Raw genomic sequence first — 23,693 nt, 5'->3', positions numbered from 1 at the left:
TGCCCTCTAGGGTATCCATTAATTGTACAAAATATGGTAAAGTGCCCTATGTGGTTCTCCTCCAGTGCACAGAATGTGATAAAATGTAGTCCAAGGTGTTGACCCTATGCACAGAATATAATAAAATGCCCACACAGTCAGTGCACGAGTGGTGCAAAAAACATGAAAACATGCCTTCTAAGAGAACGTGATAAGGTCTTCTCCAGTGTGTCCATTCCAGTGCACAAAACATGATAAGGTGCCCTCTAGAGCAGTGATTCTCAAATAGGGGTATGCGTACCCCTGGGGGTACATGAAGGCACTCAAGGGGGTACATAAGATTTTAGAATTTATGGCTATTTAAAAAATTGTATCCATGCAAAATACTTTTAAAGAACTAAAAGATAATAAAACCCCTTTACAGGCCTTTACAGATTAAGGGAAATGTGAATAAACTGCACAAAAATGCCTATAATTCAGAGGTGAATTTTGTCTCACCCTTCTATGCACATCAGAAGCAACGCGTACATATATTATGCACATTCTAAAAAAATTCGATTTACGATTCTAAACATTTTTTTCTTATCCTTGTTTAAAAAACACACACATGACCCAAAAAAGGAAAGGCATGTTTGTCTTTTATTTTATGAATTACATGTAACAGAATTTTTACTCTTGGGTAAGAGCATTCATGTCTGAGCATAACATGAAAACAATGTTGTTGATTTTTTATTTCTGTATGTTCACTATTGTGTTACTACGGAAGAGTATTAGGGCCACTGAAAAAAAAAAATTTGAGACAATTTTTTTTTTTCAATTGTGAGAAAAAAGTCAGAATTCTGACTTTTTTCTCACAATTGAAAAAAAAAATTGTCTCAAAATTTATTTTTTCAGTGGCCCTAATACTCTTCCGTATGTTACTGCTCATATAGTTTTAGGTTTTCCTTCTGTAATGCTGAGGTGAGTCAAGCTGCAATTGACTACACCTTATTTTCCTTTTGGGGCGATCACAATTAAAGCCCTCAATAAGTATAAACAGCTACAGACTTTTATTATTGCCCATCCAGTGCACAAAATGTGGTAATGTCCTCCAGGGTGCCATTCCAGTGAGCACAATGATAAAGTGAGCTTGAGTGTGTTGCATGGAAGGCCATCTGTAGTGGCCTTCCATGCAAAAAACGTGATAGAGTGCTCTTCAGGTTGTCCTTCTAAATGCTAAAGTGACCTCTAGAGTGCCATCCCAATTTTAAAAAGCCAAATTACTTTGACAATGACTGATTTATAAAATCAATAAAAGGGCAAAATATCCGGGGGGGTTACTTTTTATAGGCATTGTGTATCCTTACAGGTACAAGAGGCTTGAGCTAATCACAGCTGACGTTTAGCTGGAGATGGAGTACATGTGGACAGGTTGCTGACACAGAGAAGGACAACAATTCACACCTTAACCCACCTTAGATAGCCTGGTATGTCCTTAGACTTTTGTATGCTTGCACTAGGGTGCTTAGGTTGTACTGTCTTCCACAATTTGGTTAGACTTGCCTCAGCACACCATTTATGAACCTTGTTGTGTAAATGTTGTAAATGTACAGCTTTTCTTAATGCTGGGGATGAGTATAAATGCACAGTTTTCAAGGACGTGTCTCACTCGCACATATCAGCACCCCATCACCCGGCTGTCACTCTTTCCTGGCCAGGACGGGTCAGGCCAGGTTTGGCTAAAGTGTTACATCTTGTGAGACCCCGGGGCAGCGGAGGGAACATCTGACAGCCTACGCCTCCTCCTCTCAACTCCTCTTTTCAGACCTTTACACTGATTTATCTTAAAATTTCTGACATTATCTATTATTCACAGGCAAACCCAGCCTAATCATACGCAGGCTTGTTTAAATTATGTCTTAGACACGGTCGATTTCTTGCAAAGCATTACCTGAAAATCTAAATTAGCATGGATTAGCATAGATTAGCATTGGCAAGGTCAAGGGTTATCCATTTTATCTGCCTTCCTCTGAGAAAGACTCCATTGTCAGTATGATTTAGCTGCCATGGAAACCCAGGGGACTTTCATTACTATGATTTAGTTTCTTCATTCGACACACAGTACAGCCTTAATTAGTAGCAGAGACAATTTGATAGATGCATGATGATTATTTAATGCAGACTTCATGACAAGCTCTTCTTTATAGCACCCATATTTTATTCACAATAGAGCATAAACAACATATCAGATGCTGAAACTGAGACATTTTACCATTTCATGTAAATATTAGCTCATTTTGAATTTGATGGCAGCAACACATCTTAAAAAAGTAGGGACAGGGCCATGTTTACCATGGTGAAGCACCCCCTATTCTTCTAACAACAGTCTTTAAATGTCTGGAAAGTGAGGAGACTGGTTTTTTTGGAGTTTTGGGAGAGGAATATTGTCCCATCCTCATCTAATGTTGGATTCAGACTTTTGAAGATTTGTGAATGGATGCTGATATTTATTTCTGAGAGACTCTGCCTCTTTAAAATGTTCTTTTTATACCCAGTCATGTCACTGACCTGTTCCACTTAACCACTTTCCTTTCCTGCCTTTTGTTGCTCTGTCCCTACTTTTTTGAGACGTACTGCTGCCATCAAATTCATACAATTTTTTTTTTCATGAAATGGTATGTCTCACTTTTAACATCTATTTTTTTTTTTTGTTTTATTGTGAATATAAGTATGGGCTCATGAGATTTACATTGTTTTTATTTGTGCCCCAATGTTTTTGGAATTGGGATTGTACTTTTTAAAGTGAAAGGTGACATTGGTTAAACATGCAAGAATCACAGCTTCAAGGTAGAATTTAAGTCAGGCCTTCAGAGAATGAATCCATACAGTGCTCTAACTCTTGCTCTTTTCACCCAGCAGCTTCACATTTTAAGCATTTAAAGCATTACAGCAGTAAGTAAAGTAAGATGTTAAAGGTTAAAGGTTGACCTCACTTCATTCATTAAGAGTAATATATGCAGTTTGGTCAGAGCAGGACGACTCTTTCATATCTCTCCCTTCTTCCATTCCTTCTCTCTTCCCATTCTGTTTATTATGGGAGTTCACTCTCTTAAGTACTCAACTAATCAAATTCTGCCATAATCTTGTTTGACCAATCATCATGTACCTGTCATATTTCAAATCTGTCATTTTCACTTTCACAGTCAGCATGTCATTTCAGTGTGGACGCTGCAACCCTCCTCCACCCCAGCCACCTCCTTTCAGTTCATCAGCATCTAGTTCAGATTCTCACAGGTCTTCTGCTCATCTCATCCTGAATACCTCAGTCTCCTCCTCCAAGCCACCAGCCATTGGTGCCTGATCCAGCTTCTCAGAGGTCTGCTCTTCTTCTGATCCTGCACCCCTCATCAACGCCGCCATCAGTGCCTACCCACATAGCAAAATGTGACTAGACCAGACATGGGCTGGATGTAGTCCAATTTTTAGTCCAACCTGGGAAAACAGGTCTGCCCCAGTGTCTTTTGGCACAATGGGAATAACCTGGTGGGGAGTCATATGATGGCTCTGAAACAGTTTTGGACCAGAACAGGCTGAGATAAATGGAAACCAAGTTAATTTTTGGCCCAAATCTGGTGCAAAACTGGCCCAGCCTGTGCTGTCTTTGGGCCGGACTGGGGACATTGTATCAGCTTTGGACAAGATCTGGGCCAGATGTCTCAGCTATATCTCTGATGGCAAAGACATCTGGCCCAGATCTAGCTGACGACTGGCACAGCCTGTGCCGGCGTTGAGCCAGATCTGGGAAAAAATGTGTTCGCTTTTAGCTGGATCTGGGCCAAATTGTGCTAGCTTTGGGCCTGATTTGGTCCTGATGCCTTTGCTATGTCTCTGATGGCAAAGACATATGGTCCAGATCCAGCACAAGTCTGGCACAGCCTGTGCCGTCATTGAACCAGATTTGAGACGGATGTGTCAGCTTTGGACCAGTGGTTGTGATGGCTAGGTGAATTTGGTGAGTTGAGGCCGGATCTGGCTCAGAGTCAGCTGTTATCTGAGTAGACTCCATAGGGGGGTTTCCTATTCCTGCTGTTTGCCTCACTGCCCCTTTAAATACATGAAGCCATCACAATTGAGTCTAATCGCCAAAAACTTTGCACTTTTCTCTTACTTTAAGATCTGTAAAATAAATTACAGTATGAGGTCTCTCCTGATTGACATCCAGAAGTCGTTCCTTATCTCTAGTGTCTAAAAGCAGAGCAGACTATTAAACAACACTGTAAAATTTAACAAGTCAACGCTTTAACAACAAACCCCAAGTTTTAAACTTGCCTCAGCTCTATTTTAGATGAAAAGGTTAAAAACAGAGAGGAGGAGGAGTGCCTGGATCCACACAGGAGTGAATCCAGATGGTTTCAGAACAACTTGTGCCTGTGTCAAAGTGACAAATGGCGCTGTTTCAGCTCAGCATCAATCTTACCTGAATGCTCAGCAGCGAGTGTTGTTGTCTGTCAGTGGGCTGGCTTCACCAGGAGCAACGCCAGGTGATTCAGGCAGAGAAAAGATGGAGCTAAAACACCTTCTTGCACGATCAAACACTGTGTACAGGAACCAAAAGTTTGTGTTAAGCCAAGAATGTGTCCAGTGAATCATTCATGGGCAGACATTTTGCTTCTTTGGGCGTCATACAGAAATTTTAATAGTATACATCTTTACAAAAGGAGCAGTGTGTATGTGGAATACAACATGTCTACAGTATTTCTACATAAAAAATAACAGACTTGAAAAGTACTTTAAACATTGAAATCAATGAAGAGAAATATCTCTCAGTTGCTTTTTATATGGGTACAGCAGATAGTGAGCTCATATTGTAGCTCACAGTGTTTAAATATGTAGAGTGTTTACAGAAAAGCTTTATATATTCATCCTAAAGTACATTGATAGTATACCTTTTAAATCCCATCAGGTCATTACTGATAGTAAAGCTTCCTTTTTATCTCTTCTGTATTACTATATAAAATAGTCAGAACTAAACATATTGACTTTATATTCATCTTCAAAAAGGCATTAACATTTTTATTAACTCTCCTATGTTTGCTGCTTTCTAAATCAAACAGTGTAAGCAAAGCACAAACCACATTCAAAGGCTACCAGAAGCAACACTTGTGTAAATGCAGTGTGGTGTTTTTCTGTGATTTAAATGCTCAGAATAAAGAGCCGTGTGACTGCAGGTTAATGCTGAGTCTCAGAGTAAAAGTCGTTGCTCCCAATTAGGTGGAGGATTAGTTGCCATGGAGACAACTGCCTCCAGATTCCACGGTAACAGGAAGTTAATTTACCAAACGGAGACAAATTAAGGGGGACAGCTTCAAACAAAATCTCATTTAAAGTAAGGCATCCTTTCTGCTCTCACATTAGTATACACATTAGTTTGTTCTCTGGAGGTCTGCCATGTCTGCCTTTACATTTCTGTAGCATCAGGATCTTAGAGTGAGAAATACCGTCTTTAAAGAGAAACTAAACTCCAAAGCCACTTCAGCTGAAAACTTATGAATCGGGTATTTATCACTGTTGTTGATCAATTCCAGTTCCAGGATGTTGTGTAAAATTTGAATGCCTGCAAACATGTTCCAAAAAACCTGGGACAGCAGCTTATATCTTACATCACCTTTTCTCACGCTCTGTAAGCATCTAGACACTGAAGACAGTAATTGTTGAAGTATCAAAAGTGGATTTTTTTCCCATTCCTACTTCATGTACAGTCATGTGCATACGTTTTAGACATGAAGGGTGTTAAGGATTCATCAAATGGCCTGATGTGCCAAATTTGGGGCTTGAGGTCTGGTGGGTGTTGCCAGAGTCAGCTTTGTGAAATGCAGACTAACATGTGTTGCTTGGCACCCAAAGTCAAGTTTGACTGCAACTCTTTTGTCCAGGCCTTTTTTCACCCCTGGTAATACAAGTTTTAAGGTTTTGGGACATCTACAGCACGACCAGGGGCTCATGGCAACTCAATAACCTGCCCGGACGGTACCCTAGTCCATGCTTACTCTCCATATCCATCTCTTACTCCAGTTTTTCCCAAACTTTTTACCAGTGACACACTTTTTAAAAAGTAAAAGCCATTGTGACCCACCAACTTCATTCGCTGAACGTTATTGCTTATCAAGTCAACTTTCTGCACCATCCTCGGCTGGTTGGTTAAACTGAGGACTGGTGCTAGCTTGGACATTAATTCTGGACTCAATCTGGTCCTGATCTGGCACTTTCCATTATATGAGCCTGGAAAAGGCCACTTAACCACTGTCACATAGGCTTTCTTTGCCTGCTCTCTAGCCATCTGGTCTGGATTTATGAGTTTCTCTTTTATTAGCCAAAGCATCCACGACTTTGACTTTAGCTCTTTTGCCATCCATTGGCTGGTAGAGCCTTGTTTTGTGTTTTATAATACTGAAGAGGGTGAGTGTTATGGGGGGGAGCTTTCTCATGTGGTTATAATGTGTACTGCAGACATAAATGTCCCAACTTGTTTAGCAACCTGAAAAAAAATCTGTGTCCAAGATTGTGGAAACGCGTGCCTTACTTCACCCTAAAGGCTTGGGCATGTTATTGTTCTCAACAGATTATTTTCCCATGCTCATTGGTGTGTCAATCCTCCTTCCCACCTGACAGTGCCTTAGGGAGAGCTTACTCACCATTCACACTTTACTTCAACGTGCAATTTTTGGCTCACACATGCCCAAAAGTTCTGCATAGTACTGGACATCTTATGTCGCTAAATTGTGCAGGGTTTATGTTGTCATGCTTCATAATGCACCGCACATTTTTAATGGGAGATAGGTCTGGACTGCATGTAGGCCGATCTACCCCACTCTTTTACTGTGAAGCCATGCTGTTGTACCTGGTGTGGCTTGGCATGGTCTTGATGAATCTGGATGGAAGCATATCTTGCTCTGAACTCCTTATATCCCTCTTGGTATAAATGTTGCCTTCACAGATGTGCAAGTTAGTGGCCCATAGCATGTGCACCAATACATCCACACACCATCAGAGATGTTGGCTTTTCCTCTGTTTTTGACATCCCACAACTTTCCTAGCCTTTTCATGCTTCTGTCCCAACTTTTTTGGAACATGCTGCAAGCATTCAGATAATGTGTAAACTTCCATTACAACAATAAAGTTCCCCTCTTTAAACATGAAATATCTTGTCTTGGTTTCGTAATGGAAAATAAGAAGAATTTGTAAATCACTGTATTCTGTTTTTAATCCATATTCTATATAATATCCCAACTTTTTGGACTGGGGTTTGTATATTTGGTTGAAAAATATTCAGATTCTATCTTCTGTTGGAGCCGGGTGTAGTTGTGATGCAGACGCATGGCAGCTGCAAGCAGGATTACACACATCCAGTCTGAAACTGCAGTTAAGACTACCTTAGATAGTTATGACATCATGTCTCATAATCAATCCCACAAAAGCAGGATAGACTGTATGGATGTTGTGGCTGATTTTCTTTATTCTAGGGTGCACCTCAGCTGAAACTCTGGGGTTTAGTTGCTCTTTGAAAAAAAACTACAAACATTAACAAGGTGCAGTTAGTTAAGTAGGCTGCTTTTAAATTTGTGCTTTAATTGTATAATGTTGGCATGTGTAGATTATATCCAAACATAACTAAACAGATCATGACAATACGGTTTGAGTTTCCAGGTAAGAATAAAACCACTGATTTTATCTGTTTGCCTTAGTTTTTCCTCTACATATCTAATAATAAAGTCATCATCCATTATGTATGATGAAGTAAACATCAGAGAAACAGCCTTTGTTGGACTTTATATGTATACTTCAGGGAATTTAATGATAGTCAATGCTTTCCTGTTGGTAAGTTGTTTAAAAACACAGTATCTACCTCCAGGGTCAGTGTCCAACTTGTGTTTGATTCACAGATTAGTCCTGAAATGAGCTCCAACATGGTGCAGCTCTGGGCTGCCTCTCTTGTAAGTAATCCCAGTACTTTCTAAATGTTTTAACATTCACCATCTCTGTTCAGCCGCATAATTAAACAGCTCTGCCCTAAATTGCTTTGAAACTATCTGGTGGAAGTTTTTGAGATGGCCTGGATCAACCCGAATCTTAAGCCCCATTTAATCCTTGTTCTCATCTCTGCATCACAAGTGAGGGTGTTGTCTGAGGAGAAACATGGAAACAAACTTAGGAGGGGAAAAAAAAGAACAAAGTTCATTTATTTCTTGCTTGAAGGCGCAGGTTTCTGTTTTTAACTAAAGAGATGTTATAAACAAAAATCTCCTCTCGAGCTTCCATTTGTAGCATCTGATGCCAACGACTGCAGCCAAGTCCCAGTCCCTCCCTGTGATGAAGAAGTATAGAAGTCTATGTGTCATTGTCTAGTTCCTCTACTTCCACACCCTCAGGGGCCAAAACTGATCTAAAAGCCAGGTGAGAGGGAGAGAGAGAAAGAGAGAGAGACACGGAGATAGTTTGTCTCCAAAAACTGGCACCACTTCTGTGTCCAGAATGTGTAGGTGTGCATCCGTCTTAGTTAGCAACCATACATCAGAAAGTGCAGGCGTAGACAACTCCAACCACAACAATGTTTCCAATGGTGGCAATTATGGCAATCCAGAGCCAGATGGCATCGCTGGACATGGACTGCGACTCGTCTGGTTGTCCGTGTACTGATGCGGCCGAGGCAGCAGCGTGGACGCTGGCTGATGAGTTGAAGAGTGAGTGCTCACCGCTGTAGTCGTCATTTGGCGAGGAGTCCATGAAGGCTCCCGTCATTACCGGGATCTAAGAGAGGGAAAAACCACAGAAGATAAAAGTTTTCATCAGTTTTTAAGACATTTATAAGATGGATTGGCCAGACTCCATGTCTGTCATCAGGCAAAGCTCCAGTCTGTAAGGGTCCTGCCAGATCTGAAAATCGACTTAACCAATCAGCATCATTTGACGAGAGCGAAGCGACAGGAGTGGGTGGCGTTTAGTTTTACTGGAAGCCAATAGCAACGGTGTAGCATTTAGCTTGGATGTAGCTATAGCATAGCAACAATTTTATCAGAACTAGACCACGTTTTTTTTTTATTTCGACTTGCTTCAGCATGAGTTTGCGATAGTTAGAGGGGAGGTTAGTTGTACCGTGAGTTGTATATGCAATACAACAAAAGCAAGGAGCCATGAATGAAAACAAAACTTTGGTTTTCTGTTCAGTAAATATGCCTTATAAGGTGCTGTTTTTATTGAAGCTTCCTCAATTCAAAACATGAAGTCAAAAGTGGAGATGGGCCGTGGGGCCTGTACTCATCAATAGTGTCGGTTGAGAGCCCCCTAGTGGCCTAATTTTACAAACTGAGCATTTAATACAGTAAAGCTTAGTCATGTGACTTTAAATTGATATAATCAAATGATTTCACTCCCAGCAGTATTGGTTTTATATTGTGGCAGTACAAAATAAAAAGGGATTGTGCATTGAAATGTAAATGTGAGTGCTTCAACTAACCTTCTCCCCTACAACAAGCCTGCCACTCCCATGCTAGCCCCACCTGTTGCCCATGTGGACTTTAAGTGGGATTTACCTGGGATCTCTAGAAGTAGAACCTACATGGGTTTCATATAAAATGTCCAGGCACGTCACCATAGAACCTGCAGACAAACCCGTATTGCACCCGCATTTGCAGCCCATGTATAGCCCATTTAAGTCTTTATAGGAAGAGGGAAAAATTGTCAAGTCACTTTGACCATAGATGCAAATTTACTTTCTATTTCCTCAGTTCAAAAAGAAAGCTCTTCTCAGTCAGTTCTCCAAACAAACAGATAAAAAGTCAACACACAGGGCTGCTGACAATGACTGTTTTTAATACAAGTGCAGAAGGAAAATCACTGACTTTCTTTCATCATTATGAATATTAACATCCTACCCCACTCAGCTTCAGTACAGCCTCAAAGAGCCGCTGGCAGTCTGATAATGGTTTCCATGACTTTGCATTTTAAGGTGTTTGTTTTCTCCAAATGGAATTGTCATTTAAGCTCAATAACAACAATTCATTCTATTTTGCTTGAACAGAGCATCAAACCTAACAATTCTTGCCCTTCCTGACAATCAGCACGCCAGCTTTGTTTCAACATTAGTAAGTCTGAGTGCTACATATATTAAAAGATATACTTCATCACGACATCATTAGTAAATGTTACGAGGTTTCCCACACAGGCATGCCGGGTCCCACTGTCACACACTGCCTGAGTGTGTTGAGGTGGCAGTGCTTGATTATCATGGAATAAATATTTCAGATGTGGCAAGTGAATATGATTTATTGCTTGGGACAATGAGAGGCCTGTGAAGGTTTGCCGTTAGAGCAGAAGAAACTGAACACTCTCGTGTGTGTTTGTGCGAGAGTATTTAACATGTGTGTGACTCTATAACGGGGAAGATGATAAAGGAATGCATGAGAAACAAGTTCAGTATGGGAAACACACTGCTGAAAAAAACAATGCTAAAAATACCTCGCAGGGAGGCTGAACACTCGCATACAATGAAATTCTCTCTCGCTTGCTCATTTGCTCACCTCTCTCTCTCCATCTCTCTCTCTCTCTCACACAGACTTACACATGCATGTACGCACACACTTCAGGTCTTCCCTCGCACCATAAAAAAATGTTTAGAGCACAGTGCTGCTCTCCGTTCATTGGCCCCTGGTGGTAAATAATGACATGACACATCCTGTGGAACGCCTGCTGTTCACATGAACATGATAGAGGCAGACAGGCATGCATGAAGTCCAGAAACCTTGATCTCCCTGCCCCCCACACAGTCAATGTATGTCCTCATTCCTCCTGGTGCTTTCACTGCATGTACTTCAAATTCAGATCAGCATTTTTAGCATTAAAGTAGGCAGGTCGTGCATCAGCAATAAAGAAAATAGTGGTTGAAAATTGTAAACATGCATTTGAAGATACAAGCTAAGGCTTTTCTGCACTGAAAAATATATATTAATTTAAAATTTGCACATTCCATTGTGTTATGTTTTATATATACATATTTAAATATGTTTTAAAATTGAGGTGTTAAAGTATCTGAAATATTCCAAGACAAAGAATTTTTTAATTTTTTTAATTGTAATGGACGTGTCTTGTCATGGTGGCTGCCACAGGCCGCCCAAACTTGCCATATTTCAGAGTTACAACCACACTGCTCAAAACCCTCCACCTCTGCGGTCTCCTTCTTAATACTTCTCGTTTTGAATTAAGGACTCATAAGGCATATTTACTTAACAGAAAACCTACGTTTTGTTTTCATTCATAAATTTCCCATAACGAGGGAGAAATGCACTTCAAAAAGCACTTCCCGGTCACGGTGAACGCACATGCACTCTGGCGTCGCTTCAGGAACATTTAGTTCCTTTTTTAATGCATTTCTCCCTCCTTATGAGAAATGTATGAATGAAAACAAAATGTCAGTCTTCTTTTTAGTAAATACACTTAATGACGTGTGCCGGTTGTACTCTTCATACTTTTTGTTTTGGTTGAGAGCCCCCTGGTGGTGTAATTTTACATACTATGCATTTAATACTATACACTTGGGCCATATGACTTTAAATTAATACCATGGAATTATTTCCCTCTTAGCTGTATTGGTTTTACATTGTGGCATTCCAAAATAAAAATTGATCATTAAAACTCATGTTTGAGTGCCACAACTCACCTTATCCTCCAATAACAAGCCTTGATTCAATATGCAACACAAGTCTGTCCATAAAATCAGAGGAACATACTTTGATAAGTCTTCATATATATTCAGTCCTCAGTACATTCCCATCCAGCATGCCCATGTTGGCCCCATATGCGTTACAGGTGTGTTTCAAATATGAGTCCTATTTAGGTTTGTCTGCACGTGCAATGGTGGCCCTTACTTGACATGCCAGATCAAGTGTTTCATATCTCCACTGCATAGATACATTTCAAATTCAACTGGGAAAGCTCCCATAGAAAGCGTTTGGGAAGGGCTGAACTTTTGAAAAAATTCTTGGAATGTGATTGGACAACTGTTCTGTCTGTTCATGATGGGCCAATTAGAGCAGTAAGACAAAATAAGGTTGTATGCATGCTAATTTTTTTTATTTTTTATTTTTAAGATTTGTTTTTTTTAGTACTTTTATTTGACAGAGGACGGTGGATAGAGTTGGAAATGGGACGAGAGAGTGGGGAGAGACATGCGGCAAAAGGCCACAGGCTGGATTCGAACCCCCGTACACACACGATTCCTAATCCAACAGGCTACCGCTGCCTTAGACGGTTAGTGGCAGAGCTTCTAAGTGAAAAAACTGATGCCAAGGCCAAAAACATCTTGTCTGTCAAGTAAAGCTTTGGTGTGTCTCTTTTCTCTTGTTCTGAGAAGAAATTTGGTCCATTTGGTCCACATAAAGATTGTAAACCCATGCCAAAGCAGACCGGCAGAAGAGTGAAAATGTCTTTTCTGACAGGAAAAGCTTTTAGGGTTGTTCTCTGCCCTTGTTTTAATGAAGAACTGTTGCCGAGTTCTGACAAAACTGTCGCTGTGGCTAAGTCCAAGCTAATTACTCCACTAGCAGTCATTGTGAATGCCCACTCACACTTTATATCTTACAGAAACTAAGTCCAGTTTTGGTAAAACTGACGCTGTACTAAAGCTACATTAGAGCTAATCGCAGCAGTGAAGGCAGCCATTGCAAAAAGCTTTGAGTACAACTAAACCTCTCCCACAGCTACCGCCTTGTTCTCCTCAAATGATGCCGACTGGTTCAGCACAATCGTTGTGGGTTGGAGCTTTTCAAGATGGATCTGCCTGATGACAGACATGGAGTCTGGTAAATCCATCTGCTTTGCAAGGTTATGGTGACCCCACCTGTGATGACCCATGAGGACTTTACGTGGGATCTACCTGGGATGAGAGATGGGGCATATATGGGTCGCATCTAAAATGCCCATATAGGCCCCATCTGAACCTCAGGGTGATCTCACTTGAAGTCCACATGGGCAATCACAGGTGGGGCCATCATGGCAAACCCACATGGGACCTATATTTGCAGCCCACACAAAACCAATGTGAGGCCTATATTGGCATGCTGACTAGTACCCATAACAACTCATCTACTGATATGGCTATCATAATAAAAGCCTTCAATCTAACCAAGTGTATTTGTCTAATAAATTGTCAAAAATACCTCATTTCATTTGACACAAGTCACTAGACTTAACATTTAGAGAAGTTGCCTTCTTTGTCATTTTGTTGAGGAAAATTCAGGCATTGAAACAAACAGCTCTCTAAGAAGATGCACACTGAAATCCTTGGTGTGTTACAAATGAGGGCGTCCTTACTTCATAAACTAACTCCTGCTCAAAGTAAAACTTTTATTTTTCTCTCCTCCTGTGTTAAAATGCAAAAATCATTCATTCAGGGTTAAGTTTAGGGCTACCTGTTGCACTGAGAAACTCATTTGACCTCTCATCACTGAGCTGCAGATTTTATTTCTCTCTTTCTCTTTTTTTAAACCAAGCACACCAATCCCTTGACACCACATCGCCCAGAAACCTATCCTGCATTCACCGCTGCATCCAGCTAATCTGAGGCTCGGTCGGATGATAACTAAAGCTCTCAACCCTGTCTGCATTCTTTATATTTATGTTTTATTTATAAGTAAGTCATTGTTCACAGAAGTGATCCATTTGCATAAATGGGGAAGTGTACCGGATAAAATGAGTGAATTCAGGGAATATGTGCAAAAACATTCCAGGTTTAAGTCCTGGTCTAAATATTTCATTGCCCAGGTTTATTGTTTTGGACCGGGATCATGTTCTTGTATGTGCATGTAGATATGTGTTTCAATAACATGTCAGGAGTATATCATGACATTTCTTCAAAGGACTTCTCCTCTATCCCTTCATTCTAGCCCACAACTCCCATGAGGATCAAGAACATGAGGAAGGAACAGCATGTGGTTAAGCTCTAATGGATAGGAAGGAAATAGAGACCTTGAAAAGAAGCGTCCAAAAGCATCAGAGCACTTATGTGGGCAGTGAAGGTCACCCCCCGAGTATAACTGACAGCACACATATGCTTGTTGACGTATATGGATGAGCCTTCCCTATAATGTAGTTACACAAAAAAAAGTTTGCAGTTAGCCAAGCTCACCTTTGCAGCATTTGAGTACTCCTGGCTGCATGCAATACATGGACAAAAGTGTTTGGCCACAGCTGCTAATTACTGAATTCAGGTGTTTCAATCAGATCCGTTGGCACAGGTGTATAAAATCAAGCACCTAGCTATGCAGTCTCTATTTACAAATATTTGTGATACTAAATGGGCCGTTCTGAAGAGCTCAGTGACTTCAAGCGTGGTACTGTGATGGATGCCAGCTTTGCAGTAAGACAGTTTGTGAAATTTCACCCCTGATGGATATTCCACACTCACCTGTAAATGATATTATTAGAAAGTGGAGGCATTTAGAAACAACAGCAACTCAGCCACTAAGTAGAAGACCATGGTGCATGGTGCTTTAAAGTTACCCCAAAAAGAAATATGAAAATAAACCTTTGTCATCCCTATGACTGCCTAGGGATTTAAGCAGTAAAGGAGTCAATAAGATACATCTCTAAAGAACTCTTGTGAATCTAAATGCATTGAATGAAATGCACAGTTGCCGTGTAGACCTTAAAAACACACTGTAATGCATTTCTTACTCCATGAACATCTGCCCAAACTGAAAAAAATTTGTGACCATGATATTGATGTCATTTCAGGAGCAGTAGTGTGCGGGGTTGCCCTCTTGGGAGCCAAAAAGCGTGTTAAAGTGCCCTCGAGAGCCAAAACGCGTGCTAAAGTGCCCTCTTTGAAGCCTAAACACACACTTAAGTGCCCTCTTGGGAGCCAAAACGTGTGCTAAAGTCCCCTCCTGGTTGGCAAAACACACTGAACTGCCCCCTTGGCTGGAAAAAACACACTAAACTGCCCCCTTGGCTGGTTAAAACATGATAAATTGCCCACTTGGGTGGCAAAAAGGCATGTTTAAGTACCCTCCCCATTGGCAAAACACAATAAACTGCCCTCTTGGGTGAAGAAAACACACTAAACTTCAGAAGACGTTTGGATTATCTGGTGCTAATATGGTGTTAAAATGCACTAGAATACAGGAAATGGCATCTACTTCATTGAAAATGTTCTGGGGGAAGACCCCCAGTCCCCCTAGGGATTTATTTATTTATTTTGTGTGCTCTTTACAGTCCAACGTTGAATTACACAGTTCTTGTGGATGCTGATCCTAACTACAAACTAGCTTGAGTAGTCTGTCTCGTTAGTCTGTTTTAAGGCTATATAATGTGTCATTTGTATAACATATAAACATGTCTAAAGTGCCCTAGTTAGTTTTGACTAGTTGTGCAGAAATAGCTAATGATCTCCATATTCCTGATGCTTTTTGGGCACATATAAGCATTTTCAAGGGACCCTTGATGATACCAGAAGGCACCCCAAGGTGCCATGGCATCCCTGTTGAGAAAGGCTGGTGAAAAGCACGTTACCTGCCTGACTGCAAGGAGGGTTAATGGTATGGGCTGTTTTTCAGTGTTTGGCCTAGGCGCTTTACCTCCAGTGAAGGACAGTCTCAATGCTTCGGCATACTAAGACATTTTGGAAAATGCAATGCTTCCAACTTTGTGGCAACAGTTTGGTGAAGGCTCTTTCCTATCCGTACATGACTGTGCCCCAGTGCACAAAGCAAGGTTTGATGTGGAAGAACTTGACTGGCCCACACAGAGCCCTGACCTCAACCCCATCAAGCACCTTTGGGATAAACTGGAATGGCGGTTACAAGCCAGGCCTTCTCATCTAACATCAGTGCCTGACCTAATAAATGCTCCACAGAATGAATGGGCACAAATTCCCAAAGAAACACTCCAAAACCTTGTGGAAAACCTTCTTCAAAGAAATGAAATAGTGCTGACCTCGTATTAACATACATGCACTTGAATTCAGTGTCATAACTGTCCTGGTTGGTTTCACATTCATGCTGCTGAATATTTTTGTCTATACACTTTCAACACAATAATATTTGCAATGGATTATCCTATTTAGTATCTTTCATGTCTATGTTTTAATATTTTATGATGTGAAATATGAGTGGTGTGTGCAGGATTAAAAAGGTAAATACAGTTTCATTTAATTGTGATATCTAAAAATCTATTTCTCTCTTTAAACCAGAACCTGATAAACCTCCTGACTTGAGAATTTCACACCTTGTTGGTTTTGATTGATGTCTACACCTGTTCAATACTCCATACAGAAAAGCCCACTCTACAGCAGACGATACAGCGAAGTTTCCTTTCACTGTATTCCACCTGCTCTGTTCCCACGGCTTTGATTTATTTGCCCCAGCTGTTCCTAGCACTGTGCCATCTACACGGATGATCACAGTAATTGTGAAATAGAATAGGCTGTAATTGCCTCCTGTGGGATGTCTCCACCAGTAAGAGCTTCATGAAACGACTTTGGAACAAACAAGCAGAACCCGAATCGATGTCTTCAGATTGTTAGAAAACCAAAATATAAACCTGACCACAGAAGCACCCGAGCACGGCTGATGAAACAAAATTAGACAGAACAAGTTGGTTTTCTGCACTCAGGGAAAGCAAAACAATATAAGGCTTGTCTTAAATCTGAGTCGATATGTGTCCTTGTGGTGAAAAAGCCTCAAGGTGCTGTCGAACAAACTGCCAAAAGAAAAAACAGGCAGAGCGGTGGACCCCTGCTGAGTTAAGAATGGACTCTGTGTTTGACATTACATGGACAATCGATGAAAACCCAACACTGTTGATTTTTCTAACTGTCATGATTTTCTCTGCTACATTTACTAAAGTACTGCTCAGATGGGTGTCATTCTGGGCTTTACACTTGTCCCTGTTGTCCTTTTGTGTTTTCCCTGGGTGTCAAACTCAGGACAGCAATCTTTAAAAGTGTGGTGTTATTCTGCTGTTTCGTGGTTTGTATATAAAATAAAACACAGGCAATATCATTTTACAGCAACCTAAAAGCCAAATGATAGGAGATATATAAGAACAAAGATCTCAAGTTATAGAACATATCTGAACCACTGGCCATGGGCAGCTAGTTCATAACAGCAAACATTAGCTGTCATAGGGGAGGTACATACTGCAAGACAAATGGGCCCATTTCCTCCTTTCTGACCAAAGTCAGCAAAGGCCTGATTATCTGATGGTTCTACAGATTATCTTTCCAGATTTTAGGTTGAGAGTGATTTTATTCTCACTGATTTGTTCAGAAGACTATCTGAGCTGCTCCAATTTCAAACATTTAATATGTTCAGGATCAGAAATCCTGTTGTGGAGGGGAAGCAGAGGACAGTTGAGAATGTACTGTATGGGTTATCACGACAGCAAATCAGAAAGCAAGCTGGCAAGAAGGAGGAAGTACAACAAACACAGCCATAGCCAAGATAGTAAACATAAGCATAAAGTCAGATAGACCTCAGAAATGTAGGACCAACTAGTTGATTTGTAGCAACAAATAGCTAAGAGTCAGGTACATTTAGCTTATTTACTCATCAATGAATGTAGTAGATAGCATACAGCTAGCCACATTAAGTTTGTTTACTCATCATAATAGGTAGCAGGTAACTAACACAAAGCTACATTAGCTTGTTTACCTGCCATCGGATTTAGCAGGTAGCTAACAGCTAGCATCATTAAGCTTATTTACCCAACAATGGATTTATCAGGCAGCAATTAATTGCTTGCCACAATAAGGTTAATTACTTATCAGTGGATATAGCAGGTAACTAACAGCTAGCCACATTTAGCTTGTTTACTCATCAGTTGATATAGCAAGTAGCTAACAGGTAGCCACATTAAGCTTGTTTACTCATCAATGAATATAGCTGGTTCTGATTCAGAGTAAATACGCTGATGTGGATGGATGTAGCTGGAAGCTAACAGTTATTCATTTTTAGCTTGTGTATCCATCAATGGATATAGCAAGTAGTTAACAGCTAGCCACAAATTGCTTGTTTACCAATCAATTGATGTAGCAGGTTGCTAACAGCTAGCCATACATAGCTTGTTTAACCAACACTGATGTAGCACATAGCTAATAGCTAGCCACATTAAATAATTTGCTCATCTATGGATGGAGTAGGTAGCTAACAGCTAGCCACAATAGCCCGTTTATTCAACAATTGATGTAGCCCATAGCTTACAGCTAGCCACATTAAGTAATTTAGCTTTGATATATCATCGCACTCCACACACTAGCAGAACAAGACTGAAAATCTGCCAGATTATTATCATGTGTAAGGCTTCTCACATTTTTGACATGAGTTTTTGTGTATGCCAAACTTGACATTATTATTGGCTAAAATACCCAACTCCTTTCCTTCCTCATTGTGTGACATTATCAGTCAGAATACTAGGATAGAAGTATCTGAATGCCTCTGTAAGCCCTGTCCTACAGTGTCCTGTAGATTATGAAGCCACTGTCATCAGCCATTGTCTGTTTGGTTGCTGATCAGTGAGAGGTAGCAAAGGATTTTTTTCAGAAACTCTACATTAACAGACTTTGCCAAATTTGAACACAGCGATACTGCATCATGACGGCACCTTCCCCACTCCAAGCTCTTTTTAAAATCATTTTATAGTTATCACAGGCCCTGTTAAGTGTTCAGTTCTTGCTGCTGGCCTGGTCTGAAACTTTTCAAAGCACTCCAGAGGAGTCTTTATGCCTTACAGCCTGGCTGTATCTGTTTCATTGCCAGTGATGTCCAAACTTCTCTAGAGTCTAGCTAAGATATCAGTGCTTGCAGAGACTTTTGGGAAATCAACTGCAACTCATTTATATTGGATTACGTGTTTGATTCCTGCTACAGTTCTCAGAAAATCCATACCCCTTGAGCTTTTTTTTCCTCACTAGACTTCAACATGTTTTTTTAAAAATGTTTTGGAATTGTTTAAATTATTCAAATGAATTTATTTTCAGTACACACATCCCTATTTGCATGCATATTTCAGTGCTAAAGTTTTAGAACTATTTTCTCCCTATGTAGTGCTGTCAGGAGTGTTTTCTGTTTTATACCTTTAACTGTTTTTGATTCCACATCAAAACAGTCTCATTTTTTTCATCAAATCAAGCTTTCACTCTCTGATACACTGATTTATAAATATTTACAGATGCTTTGACTCGTCATCATTGGAGAAGCACAGCTTACAAGTTGTTTACCTCCTTTCCAGTGAACTAGTAGGTCTTCAAAGTGAAAGTGAGCCAAAATGAATGACAGCAGGAACTTTAGACTGAAACCACATTCAGCCATCATAATTTCATCATTCATATCACGCTTTTAAAAAAAAATCACATGTCAAAACGTCCCTCCTAAAAGTGTCAGATGATGCAAGTCTTTGTCAGGCAGAAGCAGTAGCAGCCAATGATCCCATATACAGATGTAATCACACACAGATGTTTCTCATCTGCTTCACGCTCAGTCACCACCCCGCTGCCACAGGTGTTGTCTCAACACACTAATTCAACATCTCTACTTCAATGTGTAGTGAAAGGGCTTCAGAATGGCTACAGATGGATACAAACAAGATGATTTTTAAATTTTAACTTATTTCCCAAATGTTGGAGATCACACACATAGTCTAACTAGGACTGTCAAAGTTAACACGTTAATATCTCATTAACTCAAATATCTTTTTTAAAGCCACAAATTTTTTTGTCGCATGATCAATGCATGCATGTTCTGTGTGACCCTCGACCCATCCCGTAGTTTGCCAGATTAGGAAGTGGAGTCGTGGTGATGCAGCGCAAGCGAGCAGAAATGGATACAGGACAGAGATACCAGACAAGACTGAAGTTTTTTTCTCTTACTGTCAACATGAACTGAGTTACCAGGAGTTTGTGGAGTCTTAAATACCCCGTACCACTCGCTGGCCGAGCACACCACCAGTGCAGAGAGCCGGCCCCTAGCCATGCTGGACTGTTTACAAAGGGAGACGCTCAGACAAGTCTGCAAGCAGGGATGGACTTGCATTCTGGCATACCAGGCATTTCCTGGTGGGTCGACGCACTTTTGGGCCAGTGTGATTTATTCATTATCTATTTCCATTATGTACCGGCTCCATAGTTGTACTTTTCCTTCATATTGACTTCTGGCTGTCCCTTGTTCCAATCATAAACTTAGAGGTGACCGAGCTTTTGCAGTAAAAGCCCCTAAACTATGGAACAGCCTCCCACCCTCAATCAAGTCTGCTCCCTCCGTTGACTGTTTTAAGTCCCGTCTCAAAACGTATCTCTATAGTTTGGCTTTTGAGTCCGAAGCCCAGTAACCTGGTCTTAATATTTAACATAGTTCCAACAACTTCTTATTTTTTATTCATTTTTATTTTTTGTTTTGTTTCTTTCGTCATTGTAATAATTATCCTCACTGTTTTTAGTTTAACGTGTGTGCATCTTGACTTTTCTGTTTGACTCCCTGTCTTGTAAAGCACTTTGGTCAGCTGTTGCTGTTTTAAATGTGCTTTATAAATAAATTTGATTTGATTTATTGATTGATTTTGACTTGTCTGATCACGTCTCCTAAAGGTCCGTTTACCCCCTCTCCCATCCCCACTCAGCTTCTGCTTGAAAGTGAAAGTATTCCGAGAAAACAAACCAAAGGTGCTAAAACGATCGACTGGGACTGTAAATAAACGCCAAATAAAAAAAAAAGTCAATAAACATGCTGCAAAAGTGTCAAAGACTCTGCAGTCCCTATATAAGATGATCTGACGCTGGTAAATATACAGCTATCATGAGGAGGAGGAGAAGGAGGCAGAGCAGCAGAGGCTGGTGTGTGTGAGTGAAGCAGTGAATGAGCTCTGTAGAGTATCATAATATAAGGTAAAAAGCATTATTGGACTGTGGGTCCCCTTTATATATGAAGAAAAAAATGGTTTGAGATGAAATCTGTAGCTCTATGCTCTGAAGAATGAAAAGATGGTTAAGTCCTCTCACTACACCTTAAAAGTTCTCCATTGAGACTTCTTTTGCTTTGTGTGTTCATGAGTTTTGAAAAGCAGCTCAGATTGCAGCCATCAACTACTAAGTTAGCCCAGTTGTTAGCACTTGGCTATCTCAGAGTAGTCCAGATCAGCCATGTTTGTTGACAACTGACTGAAATGCTGGATGTGGGAGAAGGAAGCCCCTCCCCTCTTGCTTCTTTTGGGCATTTGCAATTTGACGTGCATTGGCTATTGCGGGTATTCATCCCAGACACCTCTCTGTTTTGTAATGGAATTGACATCACACCCTTGATGATTATTTGGACAAATAAGCATACACATTCAGATCACTGGGGTGGCAAATAAGGCCTCAAATCAGGCTTTTGATTGTCTAGTGCAGTGGTTCCCAAATGATGTCCTGGAGCTAGCTGGTGTGCCTTGGGGCAAGTCTGGGATAACATGGAAATTTGTACAACCAAACCTTATTATTACAACTGTACACTGACTACAGATACTGTAACACATGTTAAAGAGGTTATTTTGCATGGATATAAATATGGTGTGCCTTAAAATTTTGGCTTGATCGTAAGTGTGTCTTGGGCAAAATAAGCTTAAAACCACTGGCCAGCCTGTAAAATAAGTTTTGAAGATGTCTAAATAAGACATCCATGTGTCAGTGATAGCTGTACATATAGGAAGTTAGTCACATGTAGCCTAATTGTGGATAGGAATGATGAGCTACAACCTCTGTTTTTCTCCACAGTGCTGGGATACCACAGCAGTATCATAAGAGACACACTAAACAAAATATCCTATCTGAAATATTATATTTAATTCATGTGTGGGCTTGTCAGTCAGAAAATAACTCCTTTTTAAAAAATAGATGCATACAGGGCTCAGAGGGTGATGCTTGCCTGGTGTAGATGACTACTCTTTGATTTGTGACTACACTTTATTAAGATAAGACATTTCTAAATGTTAGGTTTTGAACCGTTACCGACAGAATTAAATGGAGCGGCAAGAAACTCAAGCTGCGACGATTTTACACTTGACATGCATCTTTACCCAATCACCTGACAAACATACTCCCAATGGGCGGTCTGTTTAAACTGCAAGATTTATGGTTTCTCCTTCTGCAGCTCTGTATGAATCAGCACACCCAACCACCATCCCAGCATCCACCTGTAAGCTCCTGAGAACAGAGAATAAGACACTGTCACATCATTCCCTAAATCCTGCATGTAAAATAAATCTGAAAGGAGTGATGAGGTCAGAGCCAAATCACCAAATTGTTCCGCAATAAACATTTGAACTATTATAAAAATAAACAGTCTCACTCAAGTGACTAATACTCATGTCTAGATGTGCTTTATTTTGGCACTGCAAGCAGACAGCAGTTGTTGAAAATTTGCATTACAGATGCTACAAAAGGAGTACTTTTCACTTAAAGAATTAAATACTATTAAACATAGTAACATAAGTAACGTATATGCCTATATCATGATATTTATGCCTTTATATTAAGCTGAAAGCAGATTAAGACACAGCTGTACATATGCAACGTATAGCAGAGCTTTTTGAGCAAAAAACAAAAAATTACTATATTAACAGCTTCAAGAAAAGCTTTAAAAATCCGTGTATCATTCGTTCATTTAATATTTGATTGATAATTGAATAACAAATAAATGAAAAATGGCTCATTGTTCACTTTTCTGTTTTAAAAACCAAAGCAATTAATAAAAATAATGTTCATGTTCTAGTTTTCATTTCTGAAACAAAATCAAATAAACAGGAAATCAAATATTAAATCAAATATTCAACTATTAAATGAACGAACGATACACTGATTTTTAAATATCAGCTAAAACATATCCTTATGTTTGTACAACCCAGATTCCAAAAAAGTTGGGGCGCTGTGTAGAATTCAAATAAAAGCAAAATGCAATGATTTGCAAATCTAATGAACTCATATTTTATTCACAATAGAACATAAACCACATATCAGATGTTGAAAAGGCATAGTAGCTCACTTTGAATTCAATGGCTGTAACACATCTCAAAAAAGTAGGGACAGGGCAACGAAACGCTGGGAAAATAAAAACAACAGGAGGAGCATTTTTCAACTAATTAGGTTAATTGGCAAGAGGTCAGTAACATGTCTGGGTATAAAGTGAGCATTTTAGAGAGGCAGAGTCTCTCAACAGTAAAGCTGGGCAGATGTTCCTCAATGTAAAGCTGCATAGAATTTAAACCATGCCATCTACAGTACATAATATCACAAAAGATTCAGAGAATCTGGAGGAACCTCTGATGATAAAAGACAAGGAGGACATTCAATATTGGATACACATGATCTTCAGACCCTCAGGCGACACTTTATTAAAAGCAGGCATAATTCTGTGCTGGTAATCACTGCATGGGCACAGATATCACTGTCAACACAGTCCACTGTAACATCTACAAATGTAAGTTACAGTCATACAAAGTAGAAGCCATATGTGTACACAATCGAGAAACATCACCAGCTTCTCTGGGCCAAAGCTCATTTAAAATTGACTGAAGCAAAATGGAAAACTGTTCTGTGGTCAGATGGATCAGAATTTGAAAAGGCTGCATCTCTGATGGTATGGGGTTGCATTCGTTCCTACGGTGTGGGCAGCTTACACATCCGGACAGCCACTATCAATGCTAATAAGTAGAAAGAGGTT

General features: G+C 40.1%; 1 protein-coding gene across 1 annotated transcript in view; it reads right to left on the bottom strand.

The window, feature by feature from the left end:
- Positions 1-4,813: 4,813 nt before the first annotated feature.
- Positions 4,814-23,693, bottom strand: part of LOC121526401 (uncharacterized protein C14orf132) — a 51,972-nt gene continuing 33,092 nt past the window's right edge. Inside the window, exon 2 of the mRNA XM_041812977.1 lies at positions 4,814-8,763. Within this exon, the coding sequence (XP_041668911.1) occupies positions 8,527-8,763 (237 nt within the window). The 3' untranslated portion in view covers positions 4,814-8,526. The remainder of the gene's footprint in view (positions 8,764-23,693) is intronic.

This window comes from Cheilinus undulatus, linkage group 18 (assembly GCF_018320785.1).
Source record: "Cheilinus undulatus linkage group 18, ASM1832078v1, whole genome shotgun sequence".
In the NCBI taxonomy this organism is placed as follows: domain Eukaryota; kingdom Metazoa; phylum Chordata; class Actinopteri; order Labriformes; family Labridae; genus Cheilinus; species Cheilinus undulatus.
Note: the sequence above shows the minus strand (reverse complement) of the source record. Positions and strands in the feature narration are given on the sequence as shown.